At 33.6% G+C, this 18,809-nt stretch overlaps 1 protein-coding gene and 1 pseudogene across 1 annotated transcript; both read left to right on the forward strand.

Annotated features, from left to right (window-relative positions):
• The first annotated feature begins 6,812 nt into the window (after positions 1 to 6,812).
• LOC114424131 overlaps positions 6,813 to 18,809 on the forward strand; it is a 64,325-nt pseudogene continuing 52,328 nt past the window's right edge.
• On the forward strand, positions 12,183 to 16,924 carry LOC114423040 (transcription termination factor MTERF15, mitochondrial-like). Its single transcript, XM_028389645.1, has 2 exons — positions 12,183 to 13,543; positions 16,445 to 16,924. The coding sequence occupies exon 1, from the start codon at positions 12,322 to 12,324 to the stop codon at positions 13,522 to 13,524; it is 1,203 nt and encodes a 400-aa protein (XP_028245446.1). The 5' UTR covers positions 12,183 to 12,321; the 3' UTR covers positions 13,525 to 13,543; positions 16,445 to 16,924.

Here is an 18,809-nt window from a genome sequence, read left to right on the forward strand (position 1 = left end):
TGAGACATCTCCTATGATAAAACTTTAATGAATAGCATAATAAGGAATGCAAACAATTTGAGCGCATAATTCCACCTCAAACACAACAACAGACCTTCTTCATTCGACATGTCATACGGACCAGGAAAGAACAACAAATTCATTTCACAATCAAGTCACACTAAACAATATAGAACAACAAAAGCCAACCTAAAATCCTAGAAAGCAAACCTAAAACCCAGTCTCTGAATTGACTACCCAAATCCCCAGAAATTTCACCTCAATATAAGGAATCAAAACACCAAAAATTAATAAGAATCAATAGACACCATCAAACCCTAAACTTGACACTAAGCTTTAAACCCTAAACAATAAGACCCAAAAACTAAACCCTAAACATATAACTTCCAACTCTGAAATCCTGAGACCAAACTTCCAAAAAAACAAAGCCCAATACCTAACCTCAGAACCTAAAAACAAATTTCGAGCTACATCACAGACAAACAGAGCACAACGTAAAACCAACTTGCACTGGCCAACAAATAAAACACAAAAACTAATGCCCAACATCAGAAACCCTAACCCACCATCAAAGAAGAACAAAAGAAAAACAAAGAAACACAGAGGAGCAAGCCACGTGTCGATGGTGTAGGCAGGGATAATTTTGACATTTCGACAACCTATTCAATTATTAGGATATAGTAGACAATTAATAGTAATAGAATAAATAGATAATATAGTCTTGGGGTAAATAAATTCCTTCCTATTCATATTAATGAAGAGTGATAAAGTGAAAATAGTGAGTAGGAAAGCAGCTAGCAAGCTTGAGATCTAAAGGACAGTGCAGCAGAGAGCATGCTCTTCATTCTTCACATGTACGTACGTTCTCCTGGACTGATTTTTCTAAAATAATAGTAAAACACCTGTTTGATAGATTTATTATTAGTTATTATTATCCAATATTTTAAGTATTTTGTGTGGTTTAAATATTTTATGTGATTTAAGATTAAGATTTTATTTTAAATAGGTTTAATTACTGTTTTAGTCCTTGAATTTGAGGAGTGTATTTTTTTTAGTCCCTGAATTTTGACAAATTATTTTTTTAGTATCTAACATAATAAATTAATACTTTGTGATGATTTTTAGTACCTTGTGGCAGTTTCTTTTAGTATTTTGTTACAACTTTAAAATTCAAATTCAAGCGACTAAAAAATAAAAAAGGCTAAGATATTTTTTTTGTCCTCATAAATATGGAAATGTTTGGAACTCACCCTTGCAAATTTTCAGTATGTTTTTCATCCCCGTAAAATTAAAATGTATTATTTTTTGGCTAGGAGCAAGATTTAAACTTTTTAATCTATGTGCATGGCTTGTTACATCAGTTATATATATAACCAATGTAAAAAACATTTTTGCATCAATTATATGCATAACTGATATAAAAATATCACATTTACATCGACTATATGTATAACCGATATAAAAATTCGTATTTTCAGAGTATTTCAATTTTGTAAGGATGAAAAATGTACTGAAATTTTTACGGGAATGAATTTCAGACATTTTCATATTTATGAGGACAAAAAACATATTTTAGCCAAATACTTTTTTTTATGGCAGCTAAAAACCATCACAAGTTGTCAATTTATTATGTCATGTACTAAAAAATAATTTGCCAAAATTCAGGGACTAAAAAAAACATCCCAAAATTTAGGGACTAAAACAATAATTATGCCTTTCAAATATTTTGTATTGTCAATATATCCAGCAACAAAGGATCATTGGTCATACAACTACATCCAACAATCAGCCTGACTCCACTGTTGAACAACAGGTTGGAGAACTTCTACCAATTGATCACCATGCATATGCCCATAGAACATCATATAATTTGGATCCAATGTCAAAATTGCCCGGACATCCTTGAGGGCTTTTTCGTAATCTTCCATGGCAATCAAGAACCAAGCTCTCAATTCTAGGTAGTCTAGAGAAACTCTGGAACTAATTATTTTGTTAATTTATGCAATGGAAGTACTTCACCTGAACCCAAATTCCAACTCCCAATCCTCAATTCCAAATTTCACAATAAAAAAGACACACCACAGGAAGCACGTCGACGAAGTTGTTGTAAATGGTGTCCGGAGGGCACGTGTTTTAATCTACGGGAGTGCAAATGGCAACCAAATTAATGGTTTGAAACAAAGACACATTTGTGAGGGAAACAAACTCATAAATAAAACTCATAGGAGGTACTAAGAAACTAATAACTAATTTCCCCATAAAAAAAACTCACGGAAGTGTAATGATATTTAGTGTTACCAGATCTGCCATTTTGATGAGGCCTTCGAGTTAGGAATCGTGCTTGATGTAGAGGCATTAGAATTGGATGCGGCGTATTCCATATCGGCATAGAGGAATCCGACCGGTGACAGTAGAAAACATCCACATATTATATTCCATATCGAGGCGTTTCAAGGAGGCCTTGGTTCCCTCAATGATGTGCTTGCATGAGAGCCCTTTGTCGTTGCAAGAGGTGGAGATGATGATGTCGGAGTGCTTCCAGTCGAGCTCCTGAATGGCCTGGCCCATGATTTCCTCGGCGCGGTCGTTGGCGTACACCTCGTGCATTTTGTGATATACAAGGTGAGAGAGGGAAAGGGAATTAAGGCTTTTAATTTGGGAAATAATACAACATCGGTTTTTATTTATAAAAAACTGAGGTTAACAATTGGTAAAACAAATTAGTTTATTAAAAACTGATGTTAACGAACTCAACTTATTTACAACTATGTCACTGCGCTATTTTTAACATCGGTTTTTATATAACAGATGTTAAAATGACGATTTTAAAAGCTTGGTTTCTAGTAGTGATTAATCCCTTAAGCTTAAAGTATTAAGATGTCTATAAGGAATTAACTTCTTCTAAAAAAATATTTTTATACATTGGAATTTGGGATTAAATTCTTAACCACATGCATCAATGTACACACGTCAGCCCTAGATCTAGAGAGTCGACGCTACTTGCTCAGCAACCAGGTAATTGGGTCGTTAATCTTTTAATATATTAGAATCTTAATGATAATGTTATTATCCTCTTATCAAGTTGTTAAAAGGTAGTTACAAGTTATCAACGAAGTTGTTATGCTGTTATAAGAACCCTGGCAATCAAGGACCTAAGGCTTTTGTCCAATGTTATAAATAACAAGGTTCTACACTCATTTTTCATTCATTCTCAACTCACTTAAATCCTTACTTAAGCGTCATAGTCCCTTTTGTAGGTACCCGCCTCATTCCTCCAATGGAGGATACCTGCAAGTCCGACACATGATATCAATATCGTGGAGCCCCCTCTGACGAAAGTCCATCCTGATGTCAGCTCACTCCAAATTTCAGTAAGTACATTTGGCGGCCACCATGGGGCCGCAGTAAAACTTCCCTTGTGGCCACCTGCACTTATGGTTAGCACATGATGCACTCTCAGACGAAAGTCACCCCTAGAAAATTCTAATCCCCGCCCGACGACCACGACGGACAATAATGCTTTATGCCAACTCCAATCCTGCATCGCAGAGATGGAATGCCGCCATGAAGAGGAACTCAAAAAGTTGAAGGCCGACCATGATGAATTGGAGGCTCATGTTAGATGCCCCCAAGGAGACGAACGCTCCCATCACACAATCAATGAGCGCATAGAGGGTGAATTGCATCCCCATCAGACCAACAATACCGTGGATGATAGCAACACCTCGCATGCACATCGGCATGAAGGATGAATGACTCGACAACATCCTTTTGTCAATTGAATCATGGAGGTCGACCTACCTATAGGTTGGAAACCACTCAACCTGGAGCATTACGATGAGACCACTGACCCGCAAAAGCACCTGGATGCGTTTCTCACCCAGGCTAACCTTTACACTAATGACGACATGATCCTATGTCGAGTCTTCTCTTAAGGGGGCGACATTGACGTGGTATGGAGGACTCCCTCCCCAGTCTATTGTCAGCTTTGACACCCTTGTTGATCGCTTTAGTTTTCAATATGCACTGCCTGACTTCTGCTGCTCTGGCTTGTTTGCGACAGGTAGATGATGAGTCATTCTGCAGATTTATGGATAGATTCAGTCAACTCATTGTCCAAATCAGGAATGTCAATCCCAATGTGGCATTACATTCCATGTTGCTAGCCCTACAACCTGGCAAGTTCATCAATAGTCTGTGCAAGAAACCTCCAAGCAACATAGATGAACTACGAGAGCGAGCAAAGGGCTACATTCAGATGGAAGAAACATCGATGTTCTGGAACAAAGTTCAACAAGTTGGACAAAAGCGTGAGAAAGGAGAAAGTAGCACAAGGACCGACTCACACAAGTCAGGTAAGCAACACAAGAAATACAAGCATCAACCTCTTCTAAGGGGACCAAGGTACGAACGTTATACACCTTTAACAACCAATCGAGCCACCATCCTTGAAGAAGCTTTCAATGCAGAAGTACCCATATAGTTACCCCCCATACCTCTTCCTAGACCTGATCTGGATAGAACCAATCACTATAGATATCATCACAACCATTGCAACAATACTGAAGATTGTTGGGCCCTCAAGAACAAGATCGAGGAACTCATACAGGCCAGATACCTAGCCCAATTCGTAATAAAAGCCCGATGACAACCAAACTGGAGGCCAGTCTAGGGGGCACAATGAGGACCATTGTAGAAACAGAGATACTGATAGAAGGGGGGGACCAAACGGAAGAGACGGGGAGGCAAAGGTGTCACACACAAAGGCATGAACATCAACCTCAATAAGAGCAAGAAGATGAACTCGCTCAGCATATTAGAGGTGTGATTAACACTATGCGGGTGAATTTTCCTATGGAGGGCTATCTAGCAAGTCCCGGAAGCGTCATCTCCACACCATCAAAGATATTGATGTCAACTGCGTCAACATACAACCATCGAGAAGTCTTCCCCCCATAACATTCACCGATAGAGATTTCAAAGGCATTAACCCCATCAACCAGGACGACCCCATGATTGTCTCCATTGTTATTGCCAACTTCATGATATCTAAAGTTCTTATCAACTGAGGCAGTTCCACGAACATACTCTATTGGATTCAACCCCACTACAGACCACTCCTAGGTTTTTTCGGAGAAAGAGAAGAAATCAGAGGTTACGTGGACCTAATAACCACCTTTGCTCAGGACAAGCTCTCGTGGAGTTTTACTGTAAGGTAATTAATTTCTGATGCCAACACTTCTAATTTTGCGTTGATTGGCATGACAATATTGAATGAGCTTAGAACCATAGTTTCTACACCACACCTCAAAAATGAAGTTCCCTATCTTGACGGGAGAAATCGTCATTGTCAAGACAGACCAGAAGCAAGCCCGAAAATGCTATGTTGAGAGCTTGAAAGTGACTCCTTATACTCCCATGAAAGAGCCATGCAAGCTTTATTCCCCCACTCGTGGCAGCAACAGTCAAGTCATGAGCGTTGTTGAAGAATTCCCAATAAAGACCCTGACAATCTATGAAACAAATAGGGGAAGTCAAGACAATACATTCGACGTGGATCCTTGGGATGATGCAATCAATAAAGGCCCAAAACCAATCAAAGAGCTCATCAAGTTACAACTTGGACCTAAACTCGGGCAATGCACGCAACTCAGTAGAGACCTCACCAACTGCAATTACAAAAATATAGTCGAAGTCCTACGAAGGAACATAGATTTGTTTGCCTAGTAGCCATCTAATATGTCAGACATCCATCCCAACATCATATGCCAAAAATTGGTCGTCTGCCCTCAAGCCAAACCAATCTCACAGAAGAAGAGAAACATGGGAAAATAATTACGTAGGGTGGTTAGGGAAGAGATCGACAAGATGCTCAAAGCCCAGTTTATCAGGGAGGTTAGATACTCAACCTAGTTGGCCAACGTTGTCATGGTGAGAAAGGCCAATGGGAAGTAGCGCATGTGCATTGACTATACCAAACTCAATAGAGCGCATCCCAAGGATGCATATCCCCTGCCCAGCATCGACCAACTTGTGGATGGAGCGTTTGGCTTCCAATTGTTGAGCTTCCTGGATGCTTATTCAGGGTACAACCAAATTAGGATGAACCCACTAGATGAAGGAAAAACTATCTTCATAACGGAAGACGCCAATTTCTGTAACAGGATTATGCCTTTTGGACTCAAGAATGTTGAAGCTACATACTAAAGGCTTATGGACCATGTCTTCAAATGGCAGATAGTCAAAATGTCGAGGTTTATATGGATGACATCATCATCAAGTCTCACAGCATGACCTAACATTAGTAGAATTAGAGGAAGTTTTCAGAGAGATCTACAAGTACAACATGTGGCTCAACCCTGAAAAGTGCACCTTTGGGGTTGGTGGCAGAAAATTTATGTGCTTCATGATCACCCATCTGGGATTGAAGCCAACCTTGACAACTGTATGGCGATATTGGAAATGCATAGCCCTACCAACATCAAAGAGGTTTAGAAGCTGAATGGTAGATTGACATCTTTGTACAGGTTCCTCCCGAAGCTTGCAGGAAAGGCGAAGCCGTTCTACCGGCTACTTAGGAAGACTGGGCCATTCCTATGGGACGAAGCTTAAAAGCAAGATTTCTTAGCTTTTAAGAAAACTATCGCAACATTGCCAATTCTAAGTCAACCAAAGCCTAAAGCACCCTGGTCCTTTACCTTTCAGTAGCAGAAGAGGTTATAAGCTCAGCCCCCATCCAAGAAGATGGTAAACACCAAATACCCATCTATTTTGTTAGTCGTGTCCTTCATGATGCTGAAAAGCGTTACAAAATGATCAGGAAGGTGGCATTGGCACTCATAACCTCTGCTCGACGTCTCAGGCCATACTTTCAAAGTCACCAGATCATTGCCAAGACGGACCACCCCATTAGGCAAGTGTTGAGAAAGCTTGAGCTGGCAGGAAGAATGGTAGTGTGGTCCGTAGAACTGTCGAAATTTGATCTTCAATATGAGCCTCGCAGCCTCATGAAAACCCAGTTCATGGTAAACTTTCCAACAGATTTTGCTAACAACATCCAAGCTACCCTAGACTTGTAAGAATTATGATTAATTTACAGTATAAAAATATTCTAATTAAAAGTATACTCTAAAAATTTAGACCAGAGTAAAATAGTTTATTTTGGCAAACTTAACTTTTTTTAAAGAAAACAAATTGCAACTGTGGTTTCCTAATGGAAAAATTAACAAACGACGCAGGTTCAACTACATGGCTATATCAGATGAAAGGCAGTGATTTTTGAATTATTATCCATTTTAGGATAAGTTATAACACGCGTTACGACTTCTGTGTTCGAAGTCGTAAGTCGTAACATTTGTTACGACTTTTTTTAGTTGAAGTCATAAACCTTTTTACTACTTTAGTTATTATTTCTTTTTTTTATATATAATTTACGACTTTAAAGTTGTAAAGTTTTTTTTTTCACATTTATGACTTAGAAGTTATAAAGTTTTTTTTTACGTTTAAGATTTTGAAGTTGTAAATACTTTTTATTAACGTTAATTTTTTTTAAAAAAATTGTAAATAATTTCTTTTATTCAGTTAGTTAATAAATAAATGTTTTTTTTCTTTTTTAGTTTATTTAATATTTTGTATATGGTTTTATTTAATATTTTATATATTTTTTAAATATTGTTTTATTTATTATATATTATATATTTTTTAATATTATTTTATTTAATATATTTTTATATTTTATATATATATTTTTACCAATATTTAGGAATTTGATTTGTTTTCTAAATGAAAAAATAATACAAAATACTTAAATTTAAAAAGACTAAAGACAAACATAAAAAGACAACATAATACATTAATATAAGTTGACTAAAATTTAAATGAAAATATTAGAAGGTTTTGTTACTAATATTAACTTATAATTTATTAAATAATATTAATTTATTGTATAAATGAATTTAATATTAACAATAAATAATAATTTAGTAATAAAAATTATTCTTGAAATAAAAATAACATAATACATTAATATAAAATTAATAATACAAGTTAAGAGAAACATAAAACATAAAAATAATATTAGTCTTTACTATATTAACGTATTATGTTTCTCTTTAATTTGTATTGTTTGTTTTATTTTAATATATTATATTATTTTCATTATTTAATTTAAGTATTTTACATTATTTTTTTCATATACAAAACAAATAAAATTCCTTAACATTAGTAAAAAATATAAAAATATATTAAATAAAAATATATTTAAAAATATATAAAATATTGAATAAAACCATATAAAAAATATTAAATACGATTAAAAAAGTAAACAAAAAATATTTATTTATTAAATAATTTAATTATTAATTGTTTACAATTTTTTGAAAAAAATTAACTTAAAAAATTATTTACATTTTTTTAAAATTAACGTAAGAAAAAAATTTATGACTTCAAAGTCATAAATGTAAAAAAAAACATTTACGACTTCAAGGTTGTAAATGTAAAAAAAAATATGACTTTAAAGTGGTAAGTTAAAAAAAAAAAACTGAAGTTGTAATAAAGTTTACGACTTCAGTTTCAAAAATAAAAAATAAAAATAAGTTGAAATAAATGTTACGACTTCCAACACCGTAATACATGTTATGACTTACCCCAAAATGAGTAATAATTCAAAAATGACTCCCAATTGATAAATTCGAAAGAAAATTACACCCAAATGGTATTAAAGCTTGGAAAAGCATGCCAACAGTGAGAGATAGAGAAACTAGGCAAATGCCAAATCCTGACATTCCTAGAAGCAGTTCTATTAACCAGACCTATCAACCCAAAATTCAGAGGAGAGGTGTGCAATATTGCAAATGTGTTTGAAACATTCATCAACATTTAGTTAATAACTAATTTTTGTTCGATAATCTCTTGATTGGTCAACTTTAGTGAGATTTTTTTTTCAATTATATTTTTTTTTCATATAAGACTCGAACTCGAGATATGAGAACCGTACTTAGTACCACCTATTGGACTAATAACTACCAATAACGACTTGACACAAGTGATAACAGTTTGCATTCCTTAATCAAGTAGTCCATGTACTGAATCTTGATTGACCCTTGGGTATAAAATAAATCATGTTAAGAGAAAAATGTCTACCTTGTGTGTGCTTGAGGTTTTCGACAAAGATTAATCATCAGTTTTGATGGAAACTACTTCATACAAATATTATATTAAAAAAAACTTGTACCAACAACTACTTGCTGATTTTTATATTTGCTTTGTCTTATTTGCCAATTTTCTTTTGGCTATTTTTACCTTTTGTTGGTTTGAACTTCAAAGTGCTGTGAATGAATGAAATGATTGTGTTTTTGTGTTGTGTTGGGCTCTGGTGGATGATAAATTATAGTACTCATGTGAGAACCAGGTCCACATTGTTCATGGGTGGATTAGTGTTGATTCTTCTAATGCACCATCCATGGGATTTTGGATGATAACGCCCAACAATGAGTTTTGCAATGTTGGGCCCATCAAGGAGGATCATACTTGGGTGTTGCTAGGTGCACCCAGCTGGGTGCACCTAGCAACACCCATCATACTTCCCATGTTGGCCCATCACCATCGCGGTATGAGCCCTCAACATCTTCATTCTTAGTAGGGTAAATAGTTAATTTTGTCTTTGAATATAACAACATGATACATCGTTGCACATTTTATACTTTTGAGGACTAAATTTTATATTTTCATATTTTCAATGACTTATTTGTTAGCGAAATTTAATTTTACTTATTAATAATTTTTATTTAATATGGTGTATATTTTTTATGGTTTTATTTTATATGTTCTCAATTTATTTTAATATTTTATTATTTAAAATATATTAAATATTTTTAATATTATTTTATTTAAATGTTTTTGTTTATTTAAAATTTAGATAATCTATTAATAAAAATACATACTAAAATTAAAAACAACATAATACAATAATATAAAATGAACAATACAAATTAAAGAAAAACATAAAATGTAAAAATTATATTAGTCATGTACTTATTTGTTTGAAAAATTAGTACAATTATACCCTTCACTTCTACACAATGAACATTTCTTAAGCCTATTTGGAATTGCTTCGTCCATCTCATTGCATATTGAAGTCCATACTAAAATTAAAAAGAACATAATACATTAATTTTAGTATATATTTTTATTAATAGATTATGTAAATTTTAAATAAACAAAAACATTTAAATAAAACAATATTAAAAATATTTAATATATTTTAAATAATAAAACATTAAAATAAATTAACATATAAAATAAAACCATAAAAGACATACACCATATTAAATAAAAACTATTAATAAGTAAAATTAAAATTATTTATTTGAAAATTAAATAAATAATTTTTTTCTAATTTGGAAAAACTAGAAAAAAACCGTAAAAAAATAAAAACTATTATTTTTAAAAAAATAACTTTAACTTTTTTTTTAAAAAAGGTTTTACTTATTTAAAGTCGCAAAATAACTGAGTTATAGATAATTTTATGACTTCAGTTACAAAAAAAAAATACAAAATCATAATAGGTGTCACGACTTCTAACTTAAATATTGTGATATCTATCATGATTTACCCCTTTTGGGTAATCATTTAAAAACCACGCCTAATTAGAAAAATTGAAAAAAAAATATCCGTAGATAGTAAAAAAAGCCTAAATCTTGTTTTGAATTTGTTAGCAACTTATGCAAACTTTTATTTTCCTTTACCACTAGGTAGACTTCATGTGAAATTTTGCAGTAGGTTCTCATATTGTTGATATCATTGATTATTTATTGATTTAAAGAAAAAAAATGACGTTCTAATTTAAGATAAAGAAAGTCTAGACTCAGATAATGCTTATAAAATTATTTATGTTTACATCATTTTCACCAGAGGAGTGAGAATTTGAATCAATAACTCATCAAATATGACATCATATCTTGTTCTCGTGGACTAATCTCTTGGGTTAAATAAAATAAATTATCAATCAAATATATAATATTTTAATGATTAAAGTAAATGAAAATATTTATTTCATATAAATCTTCAAAAACTTAAAAGAAAATTATTAAGTTGATGTACCACTATAACTATATATATTATATGATATTATTATTCTCTTTAAATTGTATAATTATACTGTTAATTTAAATATCATTATTATTAATTTTAACTTAAGTGTTATTATTATTATTATTATTATTATTATATTTTTATATAGCATTTATATGTAATAAGTATTTTAACTATGCATGCATTATGAGTTATTTTAAATGCTACGTACTATCTAACTCAATTATTTGAAAAAAATAAATAAAGTAATAGGTTGTTTTAAATGATATATTTTAACTAATATTTGAATCAATATTTTTTAATTTAATTATTTTCTATACTTTAAGTTATTCAAAAGTATTGCTTGTAAAATTAAAATATTATGAAAATAATCATTTATGTATGTTTGTAAAGTGATTAAATTCTTTTATAATTTTATTTTTCAAAATTACAAAAACATTTAAATTTAAGTGTAATATTAAATATAATATAATATATTTAATCATTTTAACATCGATATTAAAATTCTATATCGTGCACAAGTATCATTTTGACATCAAGTTTGATTATTTAAGAACTTATTTGATAATAAGTTATATTTTTGAAAAATAATTTGATATTAAATTATAAAATTTATGGATTAAAAATTGTTGTATTATTTTATATGTTTAGAGATTAAATTAAAAATTTTTTCTTTCAATTTTAAGAATTAAATTATTATCAATTTATGCAGGAATCAAAATGATTTTTTAGCCTTCTTTATTTCCTTCCTCTCAACTAGGTAAATATATTTCCTGTGCAAATGTTATACGCTAGTGAAGAAAAAATTGGGCTTTTTTATTATCATGAGTAGTGTAACTTTTTAATTAATTGCTGACATAAATATATTTTTTAAAAATTACAATAGACAAATTGTCTTTTGAAAGAATATACTGAAATACTATTTTGTTAAAAACAACTTATTCATTTTTGTATTTTTTTCGAAATCTATTCATTTTGATTTAATGGAAAAAATTGCCCAACTTTTGTTAAAAAAAAAGAAAAGAAAAAGCCAAAATTTTTGAAAAAAAACCTACCTACCTTGAAAATGATGTCCTTGCGCTGCGCTAAAACCTACTGGTCTCCCAGTGTCGTTAGGTTACCTTCACTATTCTTAAGCAATTCGACAACACCGTACAGTACTTGCTTCGACTTACTGTATTGTGCGTTGCATTGCCCCTTCATCACATCATCAACAACGTTCACTGGTAAATGGTGCGTAATTTTCTTCTCATTGCAAGATTAACTGCATCGTTCACACACCACAGAAGTACCCCAATCCAATTGGGTTCTATGCTGCAACACAAACACAATGCTTCAATTTTTTTCTTCAATTCCTTCACTTCAGGAATCTCTTCTGATTCTGAATCAGATGATGAAAACCACCACAAAGGTGACACCTTTACTGTGTCTTACCTCATCAACTCATGGGGGTTGTCCCCAAGACGGGCCAGGGAAATCTCCAACAGGATCAATTTGAAAAACCCAGATGGCCCAAACGCTGTTATTGATCTTCTCAACAACTATGGGTTTGAAAAAACCCATCTTGCAAAACTTGTGGAGAGAAAGCCCTCAGTGCTTCTTGCGGATGCAGAGAATACCCTTTTGCCTAAACTCAAGTTCTTCCGTTCTATTGGGATTTCCAACACTGACATGCCTAAAATCCTAATTGCTAGCCATAATATGTTGTTCAGAAGCTTGAACAAATGCCTCATTCCACGGTATGAGATCCTAAAGAGTGTACTTCGTGACAAAGGGGAAGTTGTTAGAGCTTTGAAAAATGCCCCATTTAGTTTTACGTATGGTGACATGATGAAACGCTTGGTTCCAAACATTAGGGTTTTGAGGGAATCTGGTGTGCCTCAAGGTTCCATTTCTTATCTGTTGATGCATTCTGGGACTCTAGCCTACAGGGACCATTCCAAATTTGTGGAAGCTGTCAACACTGCTAAGGAATTTGGGTTTAATCCTTTGAGAAGAACTTTTGTCGTGGGTGTTGAAGTTCTTGCCATTAAGAGATGGGAATCAAGGTTTGAGGTTTATGAGAGGTGTGGCTGGAACCGCGAAATAGCTCTTCGAGCAGTTCGAAAGTTTCCCAGTGTTGTGAAGTTGTCAGAGGAAGTGTTTATAAAAAAAATGAGTTTTCTAGTGAAGGATATGGGTTGGCCATCAGAAGATATTGCTGAATATCCTCAAGTTGTAACGTACAACTTGGAGAAGAGGATTATCCCTAGATTCTCGGTAATCAAAATGTTGAAATCAAAAGGTCTGCTCAAGAATAATTTGCACTTTAGTGGCATTATTTGCATAACCGAGGCGAAGTTTTTGAAGAAATTTGTCATTAGTTTTCAGAAAGATTTGCCTTTCTTGCCAGATTTCTACAACAGTTTGGCAAATCAACAGAATGTATTATAGGCTTTGAAGGCTTTTGCTGGTGATTGCCCTAACTTCCAGCTTGTCTCTTTCATTGATAAATTGAACTTTGATTTTTGCTGGTTTTTCCTTTTTGTGTTTGAGTTTTATTTTCCTTGGGTGGAGAGGCTTTTGGTCAGATTTATAGCATATTGATTTTATAATCAAGTATATAAATCCATTTAGTGTTGATTTTCAATTCAATAAATTGGGTTATTTATCTCTTTTGATGTACAACACATAAAAGAAGTGTGCTATATTGTAGGCCAGGGGTGACTGATGCCTTTTGCTCTTTTGTTTTAAGGTTAAATTACTCATTTAGTCTTTATAGTTTTCTGATTCTTACCTTTTTGGTCTTTGAAAGTGATTTTTTTGTCCCTATAGTTTCACTATTCTTACTTTTTTGGTCCTTATAGTTTGAAAGTGATTTTTTTAGTCATATAATTTACATTTTAATTCTCTTTTAGTCACTATAGTTTTGAAAGTGATTTTTTAGTCCTTATAATTTGTATTTTAATTCTCTTTTAGTCCCTATAGTTTGAAAGTGATATTTTTAGTTCTATATTTTATATTTTAATTCCATTTTGTCCTTACGAGAGTAATATTATCAATTACAATTAACTACAAAAATATTAGAAAGTAATTAGTAACTAATTTATCGTAAGATAATTTGTAATAAAAAAAATTGATAATTTATGACTAATTTGTAGCTAATTATTTTTATATTTTTCTTGTAGTAATGACTAAAAGGTAATTAAAATACAAATGAGACTAAAAATATCACTTTCAAACTATAGGGACTCTTTCAAACTACAGGAACTAAAAGAGAATTAAAATACAAATTATAAGGATTAAAAAAAATACTTTTAAACTACAGAGATTAACAGAGAATTAAAATGTAACCTATAAGGACTAAAAAAACCACTTTCAAATGATAGAGATTAAAAAGTAAGAATCATGAAACTATAGGACCAAATGAGTAATTTAACCTTGTTTTAAATATGTCTATGTATTATGAAAATTTGTTTCAGCTCAGAAGTCTGTTATCACATACTTTTTGCCATTCATTTTAGCCAAAAGTGGCATGTCATAGACATGTCTACACTTAAAAAACTGCCATGAACTAAATTGAATGTCTTGCTGGAAGCCCCTGGTTATTAGTTAGAGCATGTGGAGGGGTATCAATAACCAAAGTTTATTTCAATAGAATCATATTGAGTTTAGTTGTGCTACCATTACCTTATCAATTTTTGATAAATGAATGCTGTTATGGTATCTTACAAGTTTATGATGTAGCCCCTTCAACTTAAAATGGTCATTATCTTGTTCTGCATGCTGCTATTCGGAGTCGTGGATATATATGGATTTGAACGTTTGTCAATTACAGGTAATTTTTATGCATTTGACAGGGCCAGAGAGTAGTTACTAATTAGTTAGAATAGCTAGGTGGTTACAGCTTTAGAAGTATGAATTAGCTTAAATAGGAGGAGGCAGTAGAAAGTGGGCATTCTGCTTTGTTTTTATTTGAGAACTAAGCATTGGGATGTGTTAGTACTCACTAAATATCTTAATAAAACCAGAATAACATCAGGTCAGTGAATCCTCATGTCAGCCCTACATTCATTTCCTCAGCTACAGCATTTTTAGGGTCAGCCACTACTCTTGAATCGTGAGTATCCAGGATCGATAACTATGAATATGTTATAGTTCAACAGGTTCATACACTGACATGCACAATATACTCCATCCACCTGAAAGTAAATTGAATTTACTTAATCGAGGATTAACTTAATTTTTTCCCCCAAATTTTCTAAAACTGTTATTTCCATAGCCTAATAACAAATCCCAAATGTAAGATTCCTGTAGATTCACAACATCAACACCCCAGATTCCTATAGGAAGAATCACATTATTCATGTCTCTTACAATATCAATCAAATATGGAGATTGTGACAGGCCAAAATATGTAACATATTTTCTGTTTCACATCTAAGGTTTACTGTTAAAAAGGAGGATTGGTGGGTAAAGTTGCAGACTAGTTCAACTACTTATGGATCAGAAATTGTGACTGAATGCTTTTAGTAAGAATAAGGAAACATATATTGACTTATTATTGATGCGTAAATATCAGAATAATGGGCAATGAAACACAAAGGATGCAGCACAATTTTACTTAAATGCTTCAGATGAGTTTGTCACTTTGAAAAGGGGTGAGTTATTCATGAATTACAGCAAAGTGTACCACTCCACCAATATCACTGATAGATATCTATTTATACGAATATCAAGTTTGTTGATTTGTTTCCTATATTTCCTTCCTCCAAGAGTGGACAGAGTACGTACCTTCATTAAGTATGTCTCAGTTATTGTTGCTCAAGTTGGCTGTTATGTTCTTTCCCATTTCTCAATTTAGGTTGGCACAAAAGCTTGGTAATTTTATTGCTACCTAATGTTATACCATTATCAACATATCATGTGTTCTGAGAAATATGAAACTGAAAGTAAAAGTAGATTATGATATATTCAGTTGTTAATATTCAATTTTTAGTATCTATGTGTGTACAGTGTTCCCTCCCCCCCCCTATCATCTTGTGCATGTATTGACTTTACAATGCTATGAGTGTGATTTTTGTACCATAAAGAAGAGAAGCTGCAGGGAAGCCTGAACTGAAAACAATATACATTTATGCTTGATGATATGAATTCAGCTAGAAATTCTTATTTTGCTTGCTCTGTTGTCCATTAATGAGGATCCTATTAAGTAGTAACATACTCTCTTTAGCATCTAGAAATGGAGTGGTGGGTATATGTAAATTGAATTGGTGCAAGCATGTATCATGTTTCAGGTTAGCCAAAGAAAAATTAGAATGGGAAATAAACTGCATTTGTTGTTCGAGGTTCATAAGTTCAAATTGCTTTGCAGGTTTCAATGTGGAGAATATGAACCAGTACAAGAATGTTATAATATCATTAATGCGGATAATTTGCTTTATGGGAGGCTCCATTAATGCATACCAGTTAGGCGTTCTCATTGAGAATAATCTTGTATTCATGACATATAGAATTTCACGAGTTCGTAAAAAACATGCTTAATACGTAATGATACATTCCCCATGTATCATGTATGCATGTGTCTAAGATGAAGAAGCACTATTGAATGTTCAGTTTCCAATTTTGGTTAATTGTCAAATTTGAAACATGATCAGAATCAGTTGAACATCGAAACTACTTTTTAAAGAAGATAAATTCCCGTGGGAAAGGAGGCTAGGTCTCCCAGGTGTTAAGTAGTGTGTAGTATAAAAGTTTAGTGTGATTAGTTTGATTAGTAAGTGGACAACTACTACAAGTAGTGTGTAATAATATTATGTTAAATAGTTAATGAGAATAATTCATTTTTTCATCATCTGTGTTAGCATTCCATCTTTCCCTCTCAGTTCTCTCTCTTTAGTTTTCCTAACAAAGTGGTATCAAGAGTCAAATCAAGATCCATCTGTGATCTGTGATCTGTGATCATGGCCCAGAAAAGCTCAGCCATCTCTCTCCCCACAACCCTCCCCATCCTCGACGGCAAGAACTGGAGTTGGTGGTGCATCCAGATGTGTGTGATTCTTGGGTATCAGGAGGTTTTGGAAATTGTGGAGGAGGGATTCCCAGTGCTTGGCAAAGCACCCATCGCCTTCAAGGAGAACAAGAAGCGGGACTGCAAGGCGATGCACATCCTTCATCAATGCGTAGATGAAGCCCATTTTGAGAAGATCATTGAGGCATCCAGTGCTCATGCGGCTTGGGAAATCTTGGAAACGACGAATGAGGGAGCGGCGAAGGTTAAGAAGGTGAAATTGCAGACAATGCGATGCCAATACGAGCTGATGGCGATGGAGGACTCCGAGATCATTGCAGCGTTCTTCAATCGCGTGCTTGTCCTCACGAATGCGATGAAGGCATACGATGAGGAATTGAAGACCTTGATGATTGTTGAGAAGATCTTACGGTGTTTGGCTCCAAGATTCGACCATGTGGTTGTTGCCATGGAAGAATCTGGGAAGGTGGAGTCCATGACGATTGCTGCGCTTCAAGGTTCTCTCGAAGCTCACGAACAATGCCTACTATAGCGTACCACAGATCGAGCTTCGGATCAGGCCCTGCAAGCCCAGTCTTCCCGAAAGAACGATTTTCACCGCAAAGGCAACAATAGGGGCAAAGTGAAAGGCAAAGAATACAAAAGTTCATTAGGAAAGGGTTCTGGGAATCATGAACCCTCAAAATCTAATCAAGAGCCAGCTGAATCATCAGGGCGTAGAAATAGGGGAAATCAAAGGTATCGGGGCAAGAAGAAAGTGATTGATCGCAAGAGCTGAGGTGTTACAATTGTAACAAGATTGGTCATTTCTCCTCTGAGTGTAATGCCCTTGCCCAAGGAAATCATCATGATGGACATGGTGGTGATGAAGCCAATTTGCTCAAAGATGATGGTGATCTCGATGAAGATCCTCCTGTGATGATGATGATGACCACCAATTCAGATTCTAGCAGTTCAAGAACATGGTATTTGGATTCTGGTTGCTCGAATCACATGACAGGGCATAGGAATTGGCTGGTAAATTTTGATGATTCAAAAAGAAGTGTCATTCGATTAGCTGACAATAGAACAATTGCTGCTCAAGGGATGGGAGATGTCCTGATATCTAAGAAGGATGGAAGCAATGCTCTCCTTTCAGATGTCTTGTTTGTTCCAGGTATAAAGAGTAATCTGGTGAGCATTGGTCAATTGGTTGAAAAAGGATTCAAATTGAAATGTGAAGAAGGAGTTCTGGAGTTGTTTGATCAACAAGGGAAGAGAATGTTGAAGATCCCACTTGCCCAAAACAGAACCTTTCAAGTGGATCTTTCAGTCACTAAATCTCAGTGTATGTCAGCTGAAATTCTGGATAGTGATACTGGGCTTTGGCATCTCAGGCTAAGGCATTTGAATTTCAAAGGAATGAACATGTTAAGATCCAAAGGCATGGTTCATGGTCTGCCATCTATTACCATTCCAAAAAAGGTATGTGAAAATTGCATCTTTAGCAAACAACCTAGAAGTTCATTCAACAGCTTTACACACTCTAGGTCTTAGAACTTGTTGGATGTTGTATACTCTGATTGTTGTAGTCCTTTTGATACACCTTCACTTGGGAACAACAAGTACTTTGTGAGCTTTGTTGATGAATTCAGTAGGAAATTATGGTTGTATATGCTGAAGCTCAAGAGTGAAGTGTTTGAGACTTTTAAAATATTTAAAAGTATGG

Source organism: Glycine soja, chromosome 8 (assembly GCF_004193775.1).
Source record: "Glycine soja cultivar W05 chromosome 8, ASM419377v2, whole genome shotgun sequence".
In the NCBI taxonomy this organism is placed as follows: domain Eukaryota; kingdom Viridiplantae; phylum Streptophyta; class Magnoliopsida; order Fabales; family Fabaceae; genus Glycine; species Glycine soja.